This window comes from Polypterus senegalus, chromosome 3 (assembly GCF_016835505.1).
Source record: "Polypterus senegalus isolate Bchr_013 chromosome 3, ASM1683550v1, whole genome shotgun sequence".
NCBI classification, from domain to species: Eukaryota; Metazoa; Chordata; class Cladistia; order Polypteriformes; family Polypteridae; genus Polypterus; species Polypterus senegalus.
Window position 1 is genome coordinate 100,651,735 of NC_053156.1, and position 24,539 is coordinate 100,676,273.

At 38.7% G+C, this 24,539-nt stretch overlaps 1 protein-coding gene across 1 annotated transcript in view; it reads left to right on the forward strand.

Moving 5' to 3' along the window:
• Window positions 1-24,539, forward strand: part of LOC120526806 (E3 ubiquitin-protein ligase TRIM9) — an 81,831-nt gene that overhangs the window by 16,602 nt on the left and 40,690 nt on the right. Inside the window, exons 2-3 of the mRNA XM_039749948.1 lie at window positions 13,832-13,927; window positions 16,276-16,398. Of these exons, the coding sequence (XP_039605882.1) occupies window positions 13,832-13,927; window positions 16,276-16,398 (219 nt within the window). The remainder of the gene's footprint in view (window positions 1-13,831; window positions 13,928-16,275; window positions 16,399-24,539) is intronic.

The following is a 24,539-nucleotide window of genomic DNA, read 5'->3' on the forward strand; positions in this document are numbered from 1 at the left end:
TTTCTTCACTTTTGTTGGTGGAAATGAAGCGTGTAAGCCACTCTTAGCCCTCACTCATGCAACTCAACACACTCACCCACATTGGGCAATGACAGCCATTAATCATCAAATTGGTAGCATGCCCAGTTGACTGTCTTAGACAGTGTGTTGGCAAGCGAATGAAGGTGTGCAGTTCACCTCCAAAAAGAAAAAAGTAGAAGTAGGAATCACAGGATTCCATTTCACAAAGCAGCTGCAGCAGGCCTTCCAGACAAATTTAGCTTGCCATCCTGAGCTGCAGTCAGGAGCGTGACAATTAGCTGACTCTCAGTCGAATGCTTGCTGATGCTAATAATGATTCCTGCCCCATGATACCAGAAGCAATAAGCAGTTTAAGAAATTCAATAAGATACTTAGAAGAATTTAATTAAAATACCAATTTGAGCAAATATTAGGGGAGCTCATCCATCTGGCTGTGTTCACATCTGCAGTACTAGGTAAGTCAGAGTCTGATTCCTCATTGTAGGCCTGATGTACTTGATGAGTGATCTACTGTAGATTATACTGTAGATGAATACAAGTATGAGAGGACAGGGACAGATCTCAGTGTTCACACAGGTTCATCTCTGAATTGTCCCACTGTTTATTTTTATATTAGTTACTGTCATATTTTTGTTTGCTTCAATGTAAGCAACAGAAGCCAATTTTGGTTTTAATATGAGAATCATGTTTTCTCTGAGGTAGCAAGCTCTTTTGTTTATTGCTTTTACAAATGGGAAGAGAATTAACTTGGTTAATTGAATTATTTGGTAAGACTCTGACTTTGTTTACTTTCCCGAGGTAACTGAAATACACTCATTTTTAAGAAACAGAATAATACAATTTATTGATAAACGGCAGAATTCTAGAATTATGATACCGGATTCCAAAAAAGTTGGGACACTAAACAAATTGTGAATAAAAACTGAATGCAATGATGTGGAGATGGCAAATGTCAATATTTTATTTGTAATAGAACGTAGATGACAGATCGAACGTTTAATCTTAGTAAATGTATCATTTTAAAGGAAAAATATGTTGATTCAAAATTTCACGGTGTCAACAATTCCCAAAAAAGTTGAGACAAGTAGCAATAAGAGGCTGGAAAAAGTAAATTTGAGCATAATGAAGAGCTGGAAGACCATTAAACACTAATTAGGTCAATTGGCAACATGATTGGGTATAAAAAGAGCTTCTCAGAGTGGCAGTGTCTCTCAGAAGCCAAGATGGGTAGAGGATCACCAATTCCCACAATGTTGCGCAGAAAGATAGTGGAGCAATATCAGAAAGGTGTTACCCAGCAAAAATTGCAAAGACTTTGCATCTATCATCATCAACTGTGCATAACATCATCCGAAGATTCAGAGAATCTGGAACAATCTCTGTGCGTAAGGGTCAAGGCCGTAAAACCATACTGGATGCCCGTGCTCTCTGGACCACAAACAGGAATGCTACTGTAAAGGAAATCACAGAATGGGCTCAGGAATACTTCCAGAAACCATTGTCAGTGAACACAATCCACCGTGCCATCCGCCGTTGCCAGCTGAAACTCTACAGTGCAAAGAAGAAGCCATTTCTAAGCAAGATCCACAAGCTCAGGCGTTGTCACTGGGCCAGGGATCATTTAAAATGGAGTGTGGCAAAATGGAAGACTGTTCTGTGGTCAGGCGAGTCACGATTCAAGTTCTTTTTGGAAATCTGGGACGCCATGTCATCCGGACCAAAGAGGACAAGGACAACCCAAGTTGTTATCAACGCTCAGTTCAGAAGCCTGCATCTCTGATGGTATGGGGTTGCATGAGTGCGTGTGGCATGGGCAGCTTGCATGTCTGGAAAGGCACCATCAATGCAGAAAAATATATTCAGGTTCTAGAACAACATATGCTCCCATCCAGACGTCATCTCTTTCAGGGAAGACCCTGCATTTTTCAACAAGATAATGCCAGACCACATTCTGCATCAATCACAACATCATGGCTGCGTAGGAGAAGGATCCGGGTACTGAAATGGCCAGTCTGCAGTCCAGATCTTTCACCTATAGAGAACATTTAGCGCATCATAAAGAGGAAGGTGCAACAAAGAAGGCCCAAGACGATTGAACAGTTAGAGGCCTGTATTAGACAAGAATGGGAGAGCATTCCTATTTCTAAACTTGAGAAACTGGTCTCCTCGGTCCCCAGACGTCTGTTGAGTGTTGTAAGAAGAAGGGAGATGCCACACAGTGGTGAAAATGGCCTTGTCCCAACTTTTTGGGATTTGTTGACACCATGAAATTCTGAATCAACATATTTTTCCCTTAAAATGATACATTTTCTCAGTTTAAACTTTTGTTCCGTGATTTATGTTCTATTCTGAATAAAATATTAGAAGTTGGCACCTCCACATCATTGCATTCAGTTTTTATTCACGATTTGTATAGTGTCCCAACTTTTTTGGAATCCGGTTTTATACGGGGTGGGCAAAAGTAGGTTTACAGTTGTGAGTATGCGAAACAGAGTTTATTGTTGTATTATTATTTATTTATTAATTATTTTATTTTTACTAAATAATAGTGTGCTTGAGTGTAGCAATCATAATCTGAGTGTCTTTTTTGATATGAACAACTGTAAACCTACTTTGCCCACCCCGTATATATATATATATATATATGCAGTTATCATAATTCTGTATTGATATATAAGATAGGATGCCGACAGGTTTGACAGACAAATGAATACCGAGGAGGCTGGCTTTTTACTGGTTATTTAGAGTTCCAATTTATCTTGGCCCAGGTGAATAGTTTTATGATACCAAGATCATGTCCAGTCTTGTGTGGAGTTGTTACTTTTGTTGCTGCTCCGGGTTCAAGTGGAGGGTTCTTCTTGCATTGGAGTGCACTCTTTCTACTTGCTGCATGACCCTTTGTCTGTGGTGTGCAGTGCCTTCCTCAGTTAGGTTCTTTGCTTTGTCATCAGCAACTTCATCGAAAAAAGCATTACTCTTTCTGGCACAAGTAAAGCCAAAGTGAGTGGCACCCATAATAAAACAATATGGCACTGTGGGAAGACATTAAACTATTATAACAACTTTAAACAAACATAATCTGAATCAGATTCTGCCTAATTCAAATCCAAAACGTGACAAAACGAAAATCCATAATGTCATGCAAAGAAGAATTTTAAATGAATCCAAATTAAACAGTGAAATAGCTACTTGAAAAAGAGAGTACTCTTAAGATTGAATTGTCCAAACTGATGGGCATCACTGTAACTCAGGCTATCCAAATGGTTGTAGGATCTGCATAAAAAAATGATGGCATCTGATCTATCTGGTGTATGGATACATTCAAAATACTTTTAAAATAAAAGCTGGGTTTTCTAAAAAGAATTCCTAACCCCGCCAAGCACAAACTGTCCTCTTTTCTATGGTGGGACAGATGGTTCAGCAGCATGAAAGCCAAGAGCATTGGGTTTAAAAATAATTTTTAGCCTAGAGCAGAACATGATACTCAAATTTCATTTTGGGCCTGTCAAACTTACACATTTTAAGCTACATCATAATTATATTTGTTTGGGGCTCAATTTTCTACATCATTCCTTTATGGTATGCATGCATACAGTATGTCATTTTGTTAATTAACTTTTATTTATTTCAGTTTTCAGTGTGTAGTGTAAACAAAAATTGCAAAGTTCTGGTCCCATTTGGCAAATAACATCTGTGACCACCAGAGAGCACACCAGCTCCTCAACATCCGGCAATAACAGACACTAGGCACAATTAAGCACCTTGAGCACGGGAAATGTGCTATATAAATAAAATATATTATTATTATTATTATTAAGTACAACAGCACACACATTTATTTATAAGAAAAAAATTATTTTCCTTCGTTCCCCCTACAGTGCCAAGTACAGTACAATAAGCACAGCACTTTCTTTTCTTCTTTCTCTCTGTCACTCCTTCAGCTTCTACTTCTCTGGCAAATTTTGTCCTCCACCTCCTCCCAACTCGGCTCCCAGTATGAAGGCAGGCGGCTTCCTTTATTCTGCACTTGGGAGTGCTCCAGGTGGCTCGTTAGTGAAGTCTGGAATCACTCCCATGTGTGGTGAAAGCCCAAAGTAGGGTCTCTGCAGCTTCCGCAGCTCCCCCCGGAAGCATCCTCGGAGCCCAAGAGGGCTGTGCCAAACTCCAACTCCCATGGAGCCCGAAGGGAAGAAGAAGTTCTAATTAAAATTTTTCCTGCTCGAGTGTTTAGTTTGGTTTGACCTCTTTCTCTAACCTTGACTTCAATTCTTGTCTCATGTTTAGAGTTGATCTCAATTTTTTTTCATTTTGTTTTGGTTTCCCTTTATTGTGTATCTCCTGATTTACTCAGTGAAATTTTACCTGCTCCCTCCTTGACAGGACACACTCATACACGATATAAACTAGCTAATCTATCACAAACATTTCCAAAAAAGGAAGCAAAGGCTGGTATATCCATCCATCCATCCAGCTATAAACTAACTACAGGGTCAAGGGGGTCTGCTGGAGCCAATCCCAGCCAACAAAGCCAACAAGACAGGAAACAAACCCCATGCAGGGCGCCAGCCCACGCACACACTAGGGACAACATAGAATCGCCAATGCACCTAACCTGCATGTCTTTGGACTGTGGGAGGAAACCGGAGCGCCCGGAGGAAACCCACGCAGACACGGGGAGAACATGCAAACTCCACGCAGGGAGGATCTGGGAAGCGAACCTGGGTCTCCTAACTGCGAGGCAGCAGCGCTACCCACTGTACCACCGTGCCGCCCAAAGCTGGTACATCTGTTTGTAATTCATACAGACAATGGGAGAACACACAGTCTACACATACAGTGATCAGGCAGAGTATTTGGTATTTTAGAAATAAACAAAATAGCAATGCTGAGTAGGCACACACTGTACTTTCAGCAGGTTCCTCACCTCTCCTTTTAAGATAGAAACAAAGAAGTGGCTCTGCTACTGAAGTCGCACTACTCACTGAAACTCATAAGCTCTGCATGTCTCAGTTTACAGTAGCCACTGTATTTTATTCAATTCCAACTTCTAGTTAATGTTTTAGCTCTCATTCTTTTTCCACCTCCATGTAGGGTTGATGTGCTTGACAGCTTTCTCCATACAGCCCTGTCCTGCACCACCTCCCCAGTCAGACCCTTTTCCTTCAGTTCTTCTTTCACTTTATCCATCCACCTCTGCTTTAGCCTCCCTCACTTCCTCTTTTATCTATATATTATTGTCTCTCCTCATCACACATAAATACCACTTCAACCTACTTTCCTATACTTTCTTAAATTCCTCTCCCACTTTTGTTGTACTTCTAATTATCTCATTTTTTATTCTGTCCTTTTTTGTAACTCCACACATCCATCTCAACATTCTCATTTCTGCCAGATCCAGCATCTTCTCCTGCTCTCCCTTTACTGCCCATTTTTACACTGCCATACATCACTGCTGTTCTTACCACAGTCTTAAAAGTCTTACTTTTAACCTTCACCTTAATTCTTCGATCACTCAATACTCCTGATACCTTCTTACAATTATTCCATCCACATTGCACCATGCAGGTTATCTCTGCATCTAATTCTCCATCTTGGGCTACCACTGATCCTACATATTTGAGCTTGTCCACTCTTCTCAACAGCTCTCCTTGTTCTAACTTCTGAGTATCATGGCTATAACAGATGCTTGTCTCTTTATAGGTAAACAGGAACCTTACGAGAAGCTCTAATAATTGTGATCAAAGAACGGAAAGTCAGTGCAGGTTAACAGATGCCTGGTATTATCCCAAATGACTTTAGGTTTGTCTTTTTTAATTTCACAGCAAGCTGCATGAATCTTGCTTTACATTATTCAGTATAATTTAGTTCTACATTAAGTCAGTCTGTACTCTGTTTTGCTTACAATTAACACAATGGGAACTATAAAATGTGAATTGATTGATTAGCTTCCTTAAACATTTTGAACTGCACACAGTGTAGTCTTACTGGCGTTTGATTCATTCTAATGTATCATCTGTCTACATTCTTACTGTCATATTACCAATATTTTGCCAGCTTTGGTTGACAATGAGAAAGCGTGTAAAATACAAAATAATTTTTTTTTTGTATAGCCCAAAATCACACAAGAAGTGCCGCAATTGGCTTTAACAGGCCCTGTCACTTGACAGCCCCCAGGCCTTGAGTCTCTAAGTAGACAAGAAAAAACTCCCAAAAAAACCCCAAAAACCCTTGTAGGGAAAAAATGGAAGAAACCTTGGGAAAGACAGTTCAAAGATTGACCCCTTTCCAGGTAGGTTTAGCATGCAGTGGGTGTCAAAAAGAAGGGGGTCAATACAATACAATACACAGAACAGAACAAATCCTCAATACAGTATAAAAATAAACATTTTAGAAGTACGGAGTAGAATTTAATAATGGATGACATCACATAATATGATTTGGATTTGTTTAGAGTCCTGGAGACCTCATTCATCAAGCTGCCTCCCCCATTCGACCATTCCACAGCTGAAATAGCGCTAATCCAATGAAAGGACCCCTCTTTCCCACGATTCCTGCGATCCTCCATCAGGGATGACTTTACCTTAGGCAGGCAAAACAACTTGGCAGGTGGGCCGTGGCACCAAGTGCCATATTTGAGTACCGAAAAACAGAATAGGCAAGGGTTAGTATCAAATTATAACTATCATGTTACTTATGTTTTAGTGCTAATGACTAACAACAGAGATGCAGTATATACAGTAAATCAGCAGCTCTAGTCAGGATATGCTAAACTGAAGTAGTGAGTCTTCAGCCGGGATTTAAAGGCTGAGACCGAAGGGGCATCTCTGATAGTAGCAGGCAGACCATTCCACAGTTTAGGGGCCCAGTAACTAAAAGCTCGACCTCCCACTGTTATTTTATTAATTCTTGGAACCATAAGCAGACCGGCATCTTGAGATCTTAATGTGCGCTCTGGTTTGTAAGTCATGATAACTTGAGCCGGACCTTGGCCATTTAATGCTTTATATGTTAAAAGGAGGATTTTGAAATCTGCCCTAAACTTAACTGGGAGCCAGTGTAAGGATTTAAGAACTGGAGTTATGTGTTCATATTTTCTTGTTCTTGTAATAATTCTTGCAGCAGCATTTTGGATTAACTAGAGGCTGTATAAAGAACAGTTTGAACATCCAGTGAACACCGCATTGCAGTAGTCAATCCTACTAGAAATAAATGCATGAATTAATTTCTCAGAATCCTGTTTATTTAGAAAGTGCCTTCATTTCCCAACAAAATGATGGGAGATGCCAGCTTTAATTGCTAAGATTGTCCTAGTTGGATTAAGCAGGTTTGCGAATGTAACATTAAATGTGCAGCACTTATACTCTTGTTTGATGAAAGCCAGTTATAACTTGAAAATTAATATTAAGCTATATTTCTTTACGGCAAGTCAAGTGGTGCTGTTGTCTCACAATTACAACAACTTGTTCCCCGATTTTGGCTTAGTCACTGTCCACTTGGTGATGGACATCAGCTATGTTTTCTCCAACATTGAAAAAGTGTTTTTCTAAGGTTAGCTGGTGACTGATGAGTGGAGTTAGGTAAGTCAAATGCTTTTGCCTTTTGTCTTAAAATTGAAAAATAATTTGCAAAAAATGGACACAGACTATGGGTTTGTTTGTCTATTTATTCCTTTTGTAAACTGTCCAAATTGTGTCACAACAAACCATGTAACAGCATTCTTTCATAGAATATTTATTATCTGTAAATGCGGTTTGTAAAGATGTAAAGTAATCATATTATGGGCCCAAGCTTTAGCAGGTGGGGAAAAAAGTTTATTTGTAGCTGAAGGTGAAGGTTAATCTGTATCTGGCGTTTATGTTCATAATCTGCACAAGATGTTTATTTATAGATTAAATCTGTCTCTCTATCTAGTCCTCCCTCTCCCTCTCTCTCTGTAGTATTAATATTGTTTGATTCAGTGAAGGATAAAGATGACATGTTCTAATTGCTTTTTTCTTTCAGTTACTTCTTTTTCGGCATACTGTTGGAGTACATTTTGCTGTATCTCTAGAGTAATAGTATGATAAACCATTCTGCCCAATAATGTCTTAAAGCAGGTTTGTCTGAGTACGATTACAGCCAATGTTACAGGACAGAGGAGATGCTGGTGGATGTTTTGGCTGAAGGCCAGTCTAGTGATCAAATTGCCAGTTTTCTTAATTACATTATTAACCATTTGGCCATCTTGCTTGAGCAGATGGAACTCAAGGGGAGAGGGGGTGAATGGAGAGCATATGATTTATCATGTACTTGAATTCTTTCTGCTTCAGAGAGTTCTAAGTGGACGGCAGTGGGCGTACATCAAACGTGTGATATACAGGTCATTAATTATCGAAATTTGTGTGCTGATGAAAGTGCGGGATAACGTATTCAGCCAGCTGTTGCCTGTCAATCGGAGTATTTTGTTTATATGGTAGGAGAAAGAAAATGTAGAGCTGCCTTGCACCTGCTGCTAACTACGATCGATTTTTCCACTTTTTTAACTTGAACATGGAAACAGTATGGTATTTTTTTCACTTTATTATCATATATATTTATAAAATGTGGTTTTGACAACATTGGCATTTACATGTTTTAGATTCATTTTATCTGCCTTTGTTCCATATGTCTAGAAGAATGTGGAGCTAAAAGATCAATTCAGATTTGTACTGGTATCCTTTATAATTGAAACAGTGTTATAATGGAGGTACAAATCGTTAATATTTCAAGCCTGTGTATCAAGTTGCAGGGCATGGTGGCCAAAGCCTACAATGGCATTATGGATCACAAGGCAGAAAGCTCATACACACACTCACATTCACTCAATGTAGAGTTTTCTGTTAACCTAATATGCACATCTTTGAGAAACCCAGAGTATCCATCACAGACATGGAAACAACTAAATTAATTTTCCTGTTCATATTGCACAGAGTAGGATAATCCATCAGATCCTCCTTTCCACCCTCCCTGATTCTGGCATCACATGACTGCCCTCAGGCAGTTTGAGTCCTGCCTCTTGCATATTGTGTATTTAATCAGGCAAGCAAGGATTGGGGCTATCATCCAGTATCATGGATATTTTCATTTCCTCCAGAGGACTACTCGTTATCAGCTAGAAGCTCTGCATGTCTTACTGATATTGCAATTTACATAAAAGAATGTTATCTCCAGCTCAATATGGAGAAGATGGAACTCCTTATTATCCCAGCTCACCCAGCTATTCAACACTCCATCTCTGTTCAGCTCAGCTAACTAACACTAATACTGTCCAAGTCAGTATGCAACCCTCATGTAGTGATTGATGACCAGCTGTCCTTCACTGACCATGTTTCAACTACCCATCAGGCTTGCATATTCACAGTATACAACATTTGCAAAAGAGTATGTAGCACAGCTCCTGGTCCAGTATTTAGTCTTATCACATCTCCACTACTGCAGCTCTCTGTTGACACGAGTACTACCATGTGTTCCAAAGCTGCCACAGATGATTCAAAATGTTTAGCCAGATGTGGTGGGGACATGTCAACTCCTCTACTCAGATCACTACATTGGCTTCCTGTAGTGGCACGTATTAAGTTCAAATCATTGATGCTTGCCTACAGAGTAGTCAGTGGGTCAGAACCTATATACATGGAGACACTGGTAAGGTCCATTCAAGTCTGCTGATGATGAATGGTGTCTGGTTATGGCACCACCACATGGCATGAAATCTCAATCCGGACTCTTTTCTGTGCAGGTCTTAGTTGGTGTAACAAGCTGCTTACCTCCATTCAAACTGCTGAATCCCTCAATGTGTTTAAGAAGCATTTGAAGACTGTTGTTCGATGAAACTCTGTCTAATTTATAATAGTTTTGATAGGTTCTTGTAACTAAAAAAGTTCAGCTTGTTTGTGTTTTGTTCGAAGCTTGTGATGATCAATTTTCTAAACTTGTCCACCAGACTGATGTTTATATTCAGTTATGTCCCTGACCTCTTTTCTAAGTCACTTTGCATAAAACTATCTGTAATGCTAATGGAAATTGTTTAATGAAACTTTTTCGGCTGCCTTAATTTGGGGCAGCACAGTGGAGAGGGGCAGTGGTTAACTTTGCTGTCTCATAGGTCCAGCAGACACTTTTTGAATCCTGCTAGGATGTCTATGTGGAATTTGCGCTGCCTCGTGACTCTGAGTCCTTGAGGTATGGCAGCAGGCTTCTTTTAAGCTGGATCCAAGAGTACTTCTGGTGGCATGTTGTGGCTGATTAGAAGTACCACCGGGTCATACAGAAACCAGGGAGGGCCTCCCCCAACAGCGCACTCTATCATCACCCAAGGACCGCTACAGAGTTGTGCTTCTGGACTCCAATTCCCATGCAGCCCTGCAGGTGTCCAAACTGGGACTCCTTGCGAGGGACACTGCCACCTATTGATCTGGGGGGTGAACTGCTCCCTGCTTCTACCTCACATGAGTCCAACTTTACTTCCAACATCCCAGCCAGGATGGCAATTATAAGAGCAAAAAAATCTTCCTCGATCCTGGCCGGGATGCCCATCCATCCTTCTGGGCTCTTACAGTAGCCTATGGCTGATGATATCACATACTACAATGCTGCTGTCAGCCATATGGCTGACAATGGTGCCCATTAGAAGAAATGATAAACAATATGGGAGCAAAATAAAAATAAAAATGTAATGGTAAAAATCAATAAATAAAAAATAATAACAACTAGTAATAATTAATAGTCATAATAAAAAATGGTGTCCACAACAATAGGTCAGCACCAATAATACTAAATCTCTCTAGCCCCTCATCATACTTGAACCCAGATCAGTTAAAGAAGGTGAAGAATAGATAGTTGTGATAACTAGTCTTGAGAGCAGACCAAGGCCCCCTTTATGTTAAGGTTAGCACCAGAATACAACCAAATGTAATAGCATGACCAGCAGAAGAGTTATTTTAATAAGCAAGTGTTCATAACCAGATGACGTCTTAAAACTCAGGTGACGTGTGTTTTGCATCGGGAATGTGTATCCAGATATAATATTCCCAGATGACATTTATACCTGAAGTGTACCTCCAGTGTTAGTATTGTGTACAGACAGAGATCTGATTTCTCTTTCCCTCTTTTTATAGATTAAATATTTACTTGTGTTGTGCATGTAAATCTTGTTTTTAATCTGGTCAATGGCTATCTGTTGTAATTGGATCACCAAAAACACATGTTAACAACAGGTACATAGGGGTCCTGAGAGACAGGGTTTTCTTTTAACGCAGAGCTTGTGCTACATACAGTATTAGTGATCTGCTGCGTTAACAGTTTCCCTTAATAAATTACACTATTGATATTTTTGTTTGTCTGCTTTCTTGTTTGTACATTTAAGTCCCATCAAGACAAAAAACGACTTTCACTACTCATGTTCTTTAATTGCTGATTTGCTGTTTTGGCTAACTGCATGTTATGGATGTGGAGAAAGGCATTTGAGTCATGTTTAAATTATATACTGTATAGCCCATGCTCGCCAGTAAACATAACACAACTTTAGCACTGTAATTGGAATGTGAAATGCAATAAATACATTACATATTAAATTCGGTGAAGATCTCTCTTCACACTACTCTTAAGCACAGGATAATGCAAGATCAGAAAACTGAATGGTTACCCTTGAAAATAATGGTGTAATATAAGAATAATAGTAAAAATAAGAAAAATATCTCTCTGTTATAAAAAAAACTTTTGAAGAGAGACAGAGAGACAGAGACACTTTCACGTCCCTCAACATGGGCAAGTCACGTCATACTTACAACCTTTGGAAGCAAGTCCCGTGATACACATGCAGAGCAGGTTATAGATAACAAAAGTAGGAAAATTTGAAAGTCTCAAGAAAATGATAGTAAAGATCACATTAGCGCAAACAAATGGAAAATATTACTCGGTGAAATAATAGAACAGCAAAAAGCGATCGAATAGTGTTTGAGCATGTCTGGGGGAGAAGAGAGACAAGGCAGTGACTTTAAAATGTTCAAAGCGCCACATGAAATGCAGATCACATGGCACAGGAGCAGCAACAAGTCAGCAGCTGATCGAGCAAAGAGGAGGTAAAAAAAAAACTGCTATTTGATTCGTATTGTATCACCGTTAAAGAGGGGTTTTGGAGGAGTGAACGCATCTCCTTGGGGTGTGTTCAGCCCCCCTCTTCACAATGGTGCATAGTGCTTGGCGGGGGTTTGGCAAGCGAAGTGAGTAGGGGGCGAAGCCCTCTAGTATCACATAAAAATTATATTTGAAAGGAAGGTTAGGTATTGAATACTCAGACCACAATAAAGTACTGAGCATTTAGTGAATTTCATTGCTTCCAACAAAGGCAAATACTTTAAGAATTATAAGAGCAATCCAAGATCGATATTGCAAAGGCGAGACAAGATTACAAAAACCAGAAAACTAAGGAGCAAATTAACAAAAGAGTTACACTGCACTAAACTGACAAACACTACCTGATAGAGAAAAGGAAACTGTTTATGACAAGCAAAACTAGGACAAGAACACAAGCTGAAACTAATGCCACCACAAACTGCAGTGGCCAAGAGAGTTGCTTAAATAGTCCTTTCAGGTGACTGGGGTCCCAAGTATTGCTACATCCCAGAAAAAAATGATGCCAATAGGAGTAACACATCTCTATATACAGTATATAAAATACAACATCAGTCTGTTTGTCTGTATGTCTGTCCACTTTTCACAAGAGAACTACTTAACGGATTTAGATCAGGTTTTTTTGTATAATTTGCTTGAACATTCCGGTTGATTTTGCAACTTCTCTCATTGCGCTGAGAATCATAGTTCACTTGCAGTACCGAGAAAATCCAAGAGACTTGCAGCGGGCTGAGGGGAGGGAAGCGGGGCCCTTCTCACTCATGCGCCAGCCTCGGGGCGTGTTCCTTACCTCTGCTTAGCTAGTGAACGAGAGAACTACTTAACGGATTTGTATTGGGCTTTATTCTTTAAAATGCTTGAACATTCTGGTCAATTTTGCAACTTCTCTCATCATGCTAAAAATCATCGTTGGCTTGCGGGAGCAATATATTTGCGCTAATCCGAGACAGAGTCTATGGGCCAAGGGAAGGTGGAAGCATGACGTCAGGAGTAGGGAGCTGGGCAGGACCCTCCTCACTGCCCTTTTTCACTATTACAGGGGGCGAAATTGTCTTAACACTAGAATAGGCTGTGACATCCCATGACCCTGAATTTGATTAAACAGGTTTGAACATTTTAGGTTCGATATGAAAAGATTACAGAACAGAATAATGAATAGGAAGAGGAAACATATGAATAATGAATGGAAAGACAGAGGCACTTAATTCTTTGTTTTTCAGCAGTTTATAATGCTTAGCTCAGAAGTTTCTTACAGTGTGAATTTGTTGTCTGGTTTATATGGGTTCATCTTCACTCTGTTTATTAAGATGTAACTTTTAACAAGTCTTCAAAATTTTTATTTTGTGTAACAGTGTGGGCGTCTGAGTGAGTTTGCCCTGTAAATGCCTGCTGTCCCATGTAGTGTTCAATCCTCCCTTTTGCGTGACAATGCAGGAATATGAATTAATATTCATATTGAGCAAGATCTTTCTGTTTATAATAATAATTATCAAAGTTTATATATTGTGTCCACTGAAGGCTGGTTTTAAATATTTCATATATTAAAATAGTATCACTGGCCACATCTGTTTTTTGAAACCAAAAATGCAGAAACCAGCCCTACAGCACAATATTCTGCTTAACTTAATTCACAATTTCTCCAATTATCTTTCTTTTTTTACAGACTCAACTTTCCCAGGCCTTGAATGGCATATCTGATAAAGCAAAGGATGCAAAGGAGTTCTTAGTGCAGTTAAAAAATTTACTGCAACAGATTCAGGTAAAGTAAACATTGGTTTATAAAGCAGCTATTTGATTTTTCCTACAATGATATAATCTTGAATTATTATCATGAGAGCCAGTTTTATTTATTTATTATTTTTTTTTTTTATTTTAGACCATTGCTAAACCTAAATGTGACATTTCTATACTAGAAATCTTTGAGATGCTGAAAACATAAAGCATGAAATTCACATATCTGCACAAGCGTAACACAAATGAGGTTTAGCCTTAAGGTATTTTGGTTCTCTAAAGATACTTGTCTCTTGTCTCTGCTGCTTGGTGGAACGTCCAGCTACAGACTGGCACCCTCAGACCTCATGTGGGATGTGTTCTCAGTCATAGCTCACTGTTAGAAGGAATGCAAGTGGACTCTCTGAACTGCATGTGGGTTAATATTCCCTACTGTACTGACAATATACTTACGTCACACCCAGTGCATAAGTGGGTCTTCAGTTTGTATTTTTTTTTTGATTCCCGAAACAAAATTTGAATCTTCCCACTGATCACACTTACTTCAGTAGCAGCTCTCTCTCTAGTACCCCATCCACACTGCTACATTTTTGTTTAAAAACACACATTTGTGTCAGTTTTCACCTTTCATTCACACTTCACCAGCCTTTACAACCCATGAAAACGAATACTTTGAAAACGCTCTCCTGTCCTGAATACTATAGTATTTCATTACGGATGGGTGAAAATTGAGATTTCTAAAAATGCAGACTCCATTGTACTCTGGTTGCAGAGTTGACAGGTCCCTGAAAAATGTAAAGCCCAAGGACATCTTAAAAATAGTGAATTTGCCCAAAAAAAGAGTCCAGTGCCTGAAGTAGACATAATGACACACTAGAAAGCAGAAGGCAGCATCAGAATAAGAGGGCTACGTACATATCATCAACGACCCATTCCCCTCAGAAATATTTCAGAGTGGTAGAAAGGGTATGTACTATCACACAGCTATCCCCTTAAGAGATTTTATAACGGTAAAGAACATATACATATATGAATAGCATTGGAAGGGGTGCTGGACAGATGAAAAACATAAAAACATGGTGCGATGATAAAGGGTTGAAAAATAGCTCAAAATACCACATTGTTTTGTAAAAAAGTAGCCCAAGACACTGCAACCCGTGAAAACCCATTTTTTCCTGGATGATGATCAAAATATCCCACTTGAGCAAGAAAAATGCAGACCTGGCAATATCTTGTTGGTTCATACCTATTATGAGGCTCTTCCCTGATTGGATCCTACTCATTACACTCTTTTACTCTCTGATTGGTCGCCCTTCACCGAAAAGAAACATATTTCCACATAGCAGGCATAGAAGAGTTGCTTTTCATGGCACTTGTTGTGTTGCTTACCCATATGCATCCAAATAACATTTTGTGAGATCTTTAGAAATAGTCACAGTGCATGACAGAGCTGCCAGTTGTACAGATGCTCAAACTGTGCCTGTGAGAAATTTCTAATAAGACAGAAATTCTTCTGATTATGTGACAGCCTGGTTTGTAAAATGCATTTAGGCATTGCAACCAGTCTAATACTGGATGTGAAATGAGTGATGAAGCTGAAATGCAGGCCGACTCAGAAAAAAGTCAGTGTCTGGCTTAAAATGTGCTAAAATCCCATAGCATATGTCTATTTTAAAGACGTCTATGCTGCACACATGCCCAGTGTAGGCAGACAATTACATAATATGAGTTTTCAGTCATTTTAATGTGAGCAGAGATCTTTTTGTTTCAAAATGCTTTTTTTGAATGAAAACGTAGTAGTGTGAATGTAGCCTAGGAAGGGCAGCCCTCACCACTTAGTATACAAAGTCTTAGAAGTGCAAGTTCTAAATCTTAAAAGTAATAACTATAAAATTAACTATGCATCTGTTTTCTATTTTTATGGTTCCATATTTAACCCTGTTTTAAAATTTGATTGTTTATAGCTAATCTGCTTTTTATTACCCTGTATGCTATTTCTTTTTCTCCGTCTCTCAGATAATCAATTCAAAATTTGTAACATAATCATAGTAATATAAATGTGATTAATCAATGTTGTTATTGTCTATTGGAGATAGCCCTCCTGATTCATTCAAAAAGGTTATAAGGAATAGGAATTTGTTATGTTAAGGTAATGTTTTGTTTTAAACTACTTTTATCAACTTTATTGATAAAAGATGTCATAGTACTGGAGGAGTAATAATTAATAATAAACTTTAACCAAATCTGAGAAATAAAGTCAAAGTTTTATTTCATCATAAATGTACAGACTTGACTCATTGTTTTTGTATACTTTCCTCAAGGTATTCCACACATCCTTTAATAAATGAATCAGTTAGTTTTTATGTATTTTTACAGGAAAATGGAGTAGAGTTTGAAGCCTGCCTGGTAGCACAATGTGATGCACTTATTGATGCCCTTAACCGGCAAAAAGCCAAGCTGCTCACAAAAGTGACAAAGGAACGGGAATATAAACTAAAGGTGGGTAGACTGGTATTTAAGAGGTTACAGATATTGTTGTTGTATTTTTCTAAAGACTAGATTTAAGCAAGTGAAGCCCTGTGTGGTTTTCAATAATGAACAAAACATTTGTGCAGTTTAAAAGAATTCTAATGCAGAAAATGACAGTTTTCCTGGGCAATAACTAGCATTCACCTTTTTTATGCAGAGCCAGGTCTATAAGATAGTGTACTTTAGTTTGAAACAAGAAAAGATGTTATCAGCGTGAACTATTTGCAATTCATAAAAAAAAATTACTTAAAAGGATAGCTCGAACTTCAGTTAAGTGTAATGAAATACTTCAGCAGTTAGTGCTACTAGCTCACCTGTCCACCATTCTGGATTCAAATCCTGGTCCCAATCACTGTCTGTGTTTATTGTGCGTGTTTGTCCATGTCTGTGTGGATTTATTTTGTTAATTTTACTCGCACACCTCAAAGAAATGCATGTCCTATTGACTGATGATTCTTCATTAGTTCTACAGGTATGTGAGTGTAGGTTTGTGCATGGATGGTCCATCCAGCACTTTTTTCCTGTCTTGTATTCAATTCTAGATTAGCTTAGAGATTAGACAGGAGTCCCCGTGGATATTGTGATATTGTGATCTGTAGCGATAGTAGTGAGCAGGTTGAGGAGACCCTGGAGAGGTGGAGAAATGCTCTGGAGAGGAGAGGAATGAAGGTCAGTAGGAACAAAACAGAGTACTTGTGTGTAAATGACAGGGAGGTCAGTGGAATGGTGAGGATGCAGGGAGTAGAGTTGGCGAAGGTGGAGGAGTTTAAATACTTGGGATCAACAGTACAGAGTAATGGGGATTGTGGAAGAGAGATGAAAAAGAGAGTGCGGGCAGGGTGGAATGGGTGGAAAAGAGTGTCAGGAGTAACTTGTGACAGATGGGTATCAGCAAGAGTGAAAGGGAAGGTCTACAGGACGGTAGTGAGACGAGCTACTGTATATTATATGGGTTGGAGATGGTGGCACTGACCAGAAAGCAGGAGACAGACCTGGAACTAACAGAGTTAAAGATGCTAAGATTTGCACTGGGTGTGACGAAGATGGATAGGACTAGAAATGAGTACATTAGAGGGTCAGCTCAAGTTGGACGGTTGGGAGACAAAGTCAGAGAGGCGAGCTTGTATTGGTTTGAACATGTGCAGAGGAGAGATGCTGGGTATATTGGGAGAAGGATGTTAAGGATAGATCTGTCAGAGAAGAAGAAAAGAGGAAGGCGTATGAGAAGGTTTATGGATTTGGTGAGAGAGGACATGCAGGTAATGGGTGTAACAGAACAAGATGTAGAGGACAGAAAGCTATGGATGATCTGCTGTGGCGACCCCTAACGGGAGCAGCCAAAAGAAGAAGAAGAAGTATTCAATGCTATCACATGAGACTCTAACTCACAAAGCCCTGAATGTTAGCAGATGTAAATCCTGACAGAAGTGAAGTTAAAAAGGTATTATTTTTCAGTTCTCTAATACACTTGGTATTCCTTTCTGAATCTCTCTGTTCATTGCTAATTTATATTTGAAATGGCAGCACCTATGGGAATGTCTGATGTCATCTGGCTGGAGCTAGTTTTATAATTTATTCATTAAAGGTCATGTCTCGGTCACAGACTTCATTTACATAATCTTAGTGAGTTATGAGAAGTCGTGTAATCTGACATCTCCAGCGACTCATTCCAAGCTTTCAATGACTCTTCTCGACGTAATGACATTTTGGTGGCATGCTTGTGTGTGTGTGTGAGTTGACAACCACTGAGTGCCTTCCTGAAGAGCAATGCGTATGATGCAGCTACAAGGAATAAGGAAGACCAGTGTTTTGGATATCACAAACGGAAGAGAGGCATCTCTGTCTGTTATCTCATGTTGTACAATCTGTACCATGACAATATGAAAAAAAAATGGCAGAGATGGTGGCCGAATTGGCTGTACCTTTAAGCACTAGTACATCTCTGGCTGTGACAGGCAGCCCATTCATTATTGGCTGTTAGAAAAAAGGGGCAAACTCATGATGTTTTGAAATTGTGAAACTGTGCATGGAAACTTGTCAGGTAGTCACGTAATTCTAAGTGTATGATCGGACACCCTCAGATGACATGATTAGCAACCCATTCTTCAAGTTTGACTCCTCCTTGCTGGAAGTCATGTAACATGACATCAGCTTCAGTAAGAGCCTGAAGTAAGGAAGATTATTTCACATTTCACACTGGTCATGGACTGTGTGTTGTTAGCAAGTCCTCTGTATGTCTGTGTGGAATTCTCTCTAGTTACTCCAGTCTTCCACTCACATCTCCTAAGACTTGAAAGTTAGGTTAGTTGATGGCTCTAATTTGGCCCTAGTTTAGGTGTGTGTATGTGAATGGCCTCTGTAATGCACTATTGTCATGACCAGGTTTATTTCCTGCTTTATATCCAGTGCTGCCTAGATAGGCTTCTGTGACCCTGAATTGAATTAAGCTGGCTTCATAATGATTGAATAAAAGCTTTAAATAGGCAAAGATCTTTGGAAGGTGCCTTAACAAGATGATGTTCGGATTAACAACAACCTTTATTTATATAGCAGATTTTCATACAAATAATGTAGCTCAAAGTGCTTTACATGATGAAGAAAGAGAAAAAAGACAAAGTAAGAACTAAAATCAGAGAATACTAATTAACATACAATAACAGTAAGGTCCGATGGCCAGGGAGGACAGAAAAAACAAAAAAAACTTCAGACGGCTGGAGATCTGCAGGAGTTCCAGGCCATGAGACCGCCCGGCCCCCTCTAGGCATTCTACCTAACATAAATGATCAGACCTCATTGTATTCAGGGTTCTCATGGAAGGACTTGATGATGACGGCCACATGGACTTCTGGCCTTTAATCCATCAATGTAGGGACATCATGGTGCTTTGATTAGGTGGTGGTGGCGCAGGTTGTCACCACAGAAAACTGGAAAAAGAACAGAAGAGAGAGTAGGGGTTAGTACGGATTTTGGAGCCACCATGAATAGTAATGATAATTACTAATATGCAGAGCATCAGGATTAAATTAAAATAAAGTTATGTGAAAGCCATATTAAGGTAATGTGTTTTTAGCAGTTTTTTAAAGTGCTCCACTGTATTAACCTGGCGAATTCCTATTGGCAGGCTATTCCAGATTTTAGGTGCACAACAGCAGAAGGCCGCCTCACCACTTCTTTTAAGTTTAGCTCTTGGAATTCTAAGCAGACACTCATTTGAAGATCTAAGGTTACAATTTGGAATATAAGGTGTCAGACACTCCGATATATAAGATGGAGCGAGATTATTTAAGGCTTTATAAACCATAAGCAGTATTTTAAAGTCAATTCTGAATGACACAGGCAACCAGTGTAGTGACATCAAAACTGGAGAAATGTGCTTGGATTTTCTTTTCCCAGTTAGGATTCTAGCAGCTGCATTCTGCACTAGTTGCAGTCGATTTATGTCTTTTTTGGGTAGTCCTGAGAGGAGTGCGTTACAGTAATCTAGGCGACTGAAAACAAAAGCGTGAACTAATCTCTCAGCATCTTTCAATGATATAAGAGGTCTAACTTTTGCTATATTTCTTAAGTGAAAAAATGCTGACCTAGTAATCTGATTAATATGCGATTTAAAATTCAACAGTTACCCCTAAATTCTTTACCTCCGTCTTGACTTTTAATCCTAATGCATCAAGTTTATTTCTAATAACCTCATTATATCTATTATTGCCAATCACTAAAATTTCAGTTTTTTCTTTATTTAGCTTGAGAAAATTGCTACTCATTCATTCAGAAACACAAGTAAGACATTGTGTTAGTGAAACAACAATCAATCAATCAATCAACATTTATTTATATAGCACATATTCATACAAAAAAATGTAGCTCAAAGTGCTTTACAAAATGAATAGAAAAATAGAAGACACAATAAAAAATAAACATAAGTCAACATTAATTAACATAGAATAAGTAAGGTCCGATGGCCAGGGTGGACAGAAAAAACAAAAAAAAAAAACTCCAAAGCTGGAGAAAAAAAATAAAATCTGTAGGGGTTCCAGACCACGAGACCACCCAGTCCCCTCTGGGCAATCTACCTAACATAAGTCAAACAGTCCTCTTTGTATTCCTCTGTAGTCCTCTTTGAGTCTGGGTCATTAGGTGCTATTAATAAATACAGTTGCATGTCATTAGCATAGCTGTGGCAGTTCACGTTATGCCCCAAGATAATCTGACCTAACAGAAGCATGTAGATTGAAAAGAGCAGCTGACCCAGGAGAGAGCCTTGTGGAACACCATATAGAATATCACATGTCTTTGAAGTATAATTACCACAACTAACAAAGAATTTTCTACCTGCCAGGTGGGATTCAAACCAATTTAAGACACTGCCAGAGAGGCCCACCCATTGACTAAGGCGATTTCTAAGAATATTGTGATCAAGGTGTTTATAGTCGCAAGCACAACTGACTACTTCTAATAATAAATTGACCTGCTTTAAATTAACTAAATGATGTGTTCATTTATCAATCAAGTACTTCAGTTCACAGTCATGGTCTTATGTGACTTGCAAGATAGTAGCCCTTTCTGGATGGGTTATCAGTTCCTCTCAGGGCAACTAAAATTCATCTGTTTGTCCATTTCAAGGTTGCATAGAACTGGAGCTTCTCAGAGAAGCATTGAACACCAATACTCACAGAGTTTGTTGCTCCATTAAGACTGTGTACAGTAGAAGCTCCGAGTCAGACAGATAAACACACTTGTGTCACAATCTGATCTGTGTTTTAACTTAATATAGACTTTGTGTGAGTTTTACAGCAGGTATTATCATGTGCAGGGATGCCCCACTTTCAGATAAGAAATGCTGGCTGAATCAGGGTTATCATCAGTCTTGTCTTGTCTTTTTATTGTGTAGATGGATTTGTTTTAGTTAAAGTTAGGTTACATCAAAATCATAATTAAGCCCATATCTTTTTACTCTAGTTATGGATGTTATTGTTAGGAAAATAGTAGATCAGGCCCCATGGTACATGCGATTTACAAATGACATTGTGCAATGTGGCACCACTAAGAATAGTGGAGACAGAGGCCTTAAGACTAATAGGAAAATATTTAAAGAACAAGAATACGATAGAGAAGTTAACCCCGAGAGAACAAGGCTTAAAAGGGTGGAAATGTTCAAATATCTAGATCAACAATAAATGAGGATAGAGAGCTAGATTTAGAAATGCAATCAGGTTGGAAATATTGAACAAAGGTATAGGAATGGTTATGTGACCAAACAATGCACAAATAAAGGATAAAGTGTATAAAACAGTGATCAGACCAGCATTGTTATATGGGTCAGAATCCTAGCCTAAGTTTATCTTAACAACGTCATAGGCCCCTGGTCAAAGTAGTGAAATGGGGCTCCTGTTTTGATAGCAACACTTAAAAATACATAGGCATCAGAAACACTGGGGGCTTCTATGATCCTGGGGCCTCCAGCCAGTGCCCATTGTGCCGATACGTTAAGCTAAAAAGGTGCATGATAAGAAAGTGGATGCTAAAGAGATGAGGATGCTGAGATGGAAGTGTGGGGTAACAACGCTTGATAAGATCAGGAATGAGAGAATCAGAGATACAAGTTGGGGAAGTCTCACAGGAAAATGCAGGAAAGAAGTTTACTTCGTTATGGTCACATCATGAGAAGAAAGTACAAACAATGTGGGGAGAAGAATCATGGATTTGGAATTTCTGGGGTGGAGGAGAAGAGGATAATCAAAAAGAAAGTGGGTGGACTGTGATGGGGAATCTAAGGAAGAAAAGGGTGTCAGGCAAGGACGTGTACAACAGACAAGAACAGAAGAGGCACGTCAAATATTGTTACTCCACATAAAAGTGAGAAATATTTTATAAGAAGTGTGTGAATTTGTGTTCTCAGGAAAAAGCAAACAAGGCTGATTTCCTAATAAAATCCTGTAAACTGTACTAGTGCAAAGGAACTAATTTACAGTATGATGCCCTGAGCTTAGGGTATAGATGTGTTATAGGGACATAATCAGTGGTTCTTTTTTGAGTATTTGTGTTTCTATGAATGCAGCTGATTTAAAATATTTAAGCAGTTGTTGGAGTATTGAACACATGGCTGAAGTATCAGTCTACCTCGGAAGATGCTATTGCAGATTGTCCAATTTAGTTATGCCAAAATAGCAAGAAAAATTCAACTTTGGCACAACTGAAAATCAGGGGAAATGGAGGAGGTAACACTTCTTGCTTTAAATTAGACTTTACATTTTTATAGTTCATTAGCTGTACCACTCACCTATGCAGACCTCTGCGTTAACGTTTGCAGTGTACCATGCAATGTATATTACTCTGTTATATGCCGTTTGGCATGGAATTTGTAAAAGCAGTGTGATGTGCGATCTGTTGGAAAGACAGAGACATAGCAACCAGATTTAAACACAGACACTTGTCCTTTTATTAAGGTACATTGCCCTGATTGTAGTAGCGTACTTGTAACTTTTTAACCCTGTAGTATGCAACTATTTTGTAAGGACATGACAGTTCTAATATTAATTCAGTTCAATTTTATTGTCCCAAGAAGGAAATTTGTGTTGTCAGCAGGTTTTACAGAGAGACCATGACATTCACATTTAAAGAAAAACACTTCAGAAAGAACACTGCCATCAAACATAAACTTAGAACAAATTAATATAACATAGCAGTGAGCATAATACTATGGTTAAACAATGGATAAGACATATTAGACATAAAAGTTGACCCAACATTTAGATGTGACTGATGGCTGGTACAAATGCTAACTGTTCATCCTATGATTCGAGCCTGTGGATGTTTTTAAAATTGAACTCATGTAGAATTGTAATAGAGGCCAGAATGAAACATTATGTGAACAGTTAGTTTTGTAATTGGAACCTTGAACCAGCAAACTGATGGCATCAACTGACATTGAGAATGTAGTGGTTGAGTCCCGTATGACAAAATTCACTCTCCTTTCCGTAGTTCTTGATTACTAAATAGGCCCGTACGATTGGATTGTTGCGACCTTGTGATTTTACCGTTCCATTTTATAAGTTGATTCATTCCATTTTTATTGCTGATATTAAGCATGATAGATTGAACTGAATTTTGATAAGCCCATCTTAACCGTAGGTGTATTTATGAATATCTCCTTGCATTTCTCTCCATCTTTCATATCGGTGCCCAAAGGGGTGTACCTTACAATCCACAACAGACATCCTTGTAAACACCCTCACCCTTTCAGTAGCCATCATCTTTGAATTCTTGGCAGCTAACCAAGTTATTACTTTCTTTTAAGGGACCCGTTGACTTCTGGCATGTTATGTTGAATTCTAATTTTGTCCAAGAAATATCTTAACATTTTCGTAACATTACTACTATAAGAGAATCTTTTGTAAACACTTCTAAAAGCATAGTGCTGTTGAGAAAATGCAAATGTTCTGTCTAAGTAATATAAAGAATCAATATACAGTAGTATGCTTTTAGAAGGTGTGCACTTAGGATATCAAAATGGAATAGAAAAAACATGTTACCATTTCAAATAGAAAATAACTGAATAACGGGCGGTATGCATTAAATGCACAAAATAAAATGTTCATCCCTGTGGAATTATTGATGCCAGTTGTTAATGTGCATTACAGCAGTAGCAGGACACATTTTAATATACTCTCAGATCACTTCCGTTAAAAGTCTGCCATTACCTTGATAGCAGCTCTGGGGGAGAGTAGTGTTTGCGCCAAAATAGATTTTATTGTGAGGAGAGCAGTATTAGGTCAGAAAAATCAACAAAGTAATGTGCGTGCTTCATTTTTAGAATGCTCCGAGTCTTTCATTAAAAGCTGGATGTAAAATTTTTTTTTATTAGTTGTATCAGTAATGTGTGACTGACAGAGACTGGCTGTCTAAAGGCTTACTTGGGAAAGCAGCTCAGATTTCTAGGCTGCATTGCACAAAACCACATGGACAGTTTTGTGGTGTTGCAAGAGGAAAATAAGTTATTTTTCTTGAGCCAACTGCAACCTGTAAAGATTGTGTGAAGGACACCAACAAGGGCCTGTTATGAAGTCTTTGATGTCTAAAATATGTTAGAAAGGTTAGAGTGTGAACTGCATACC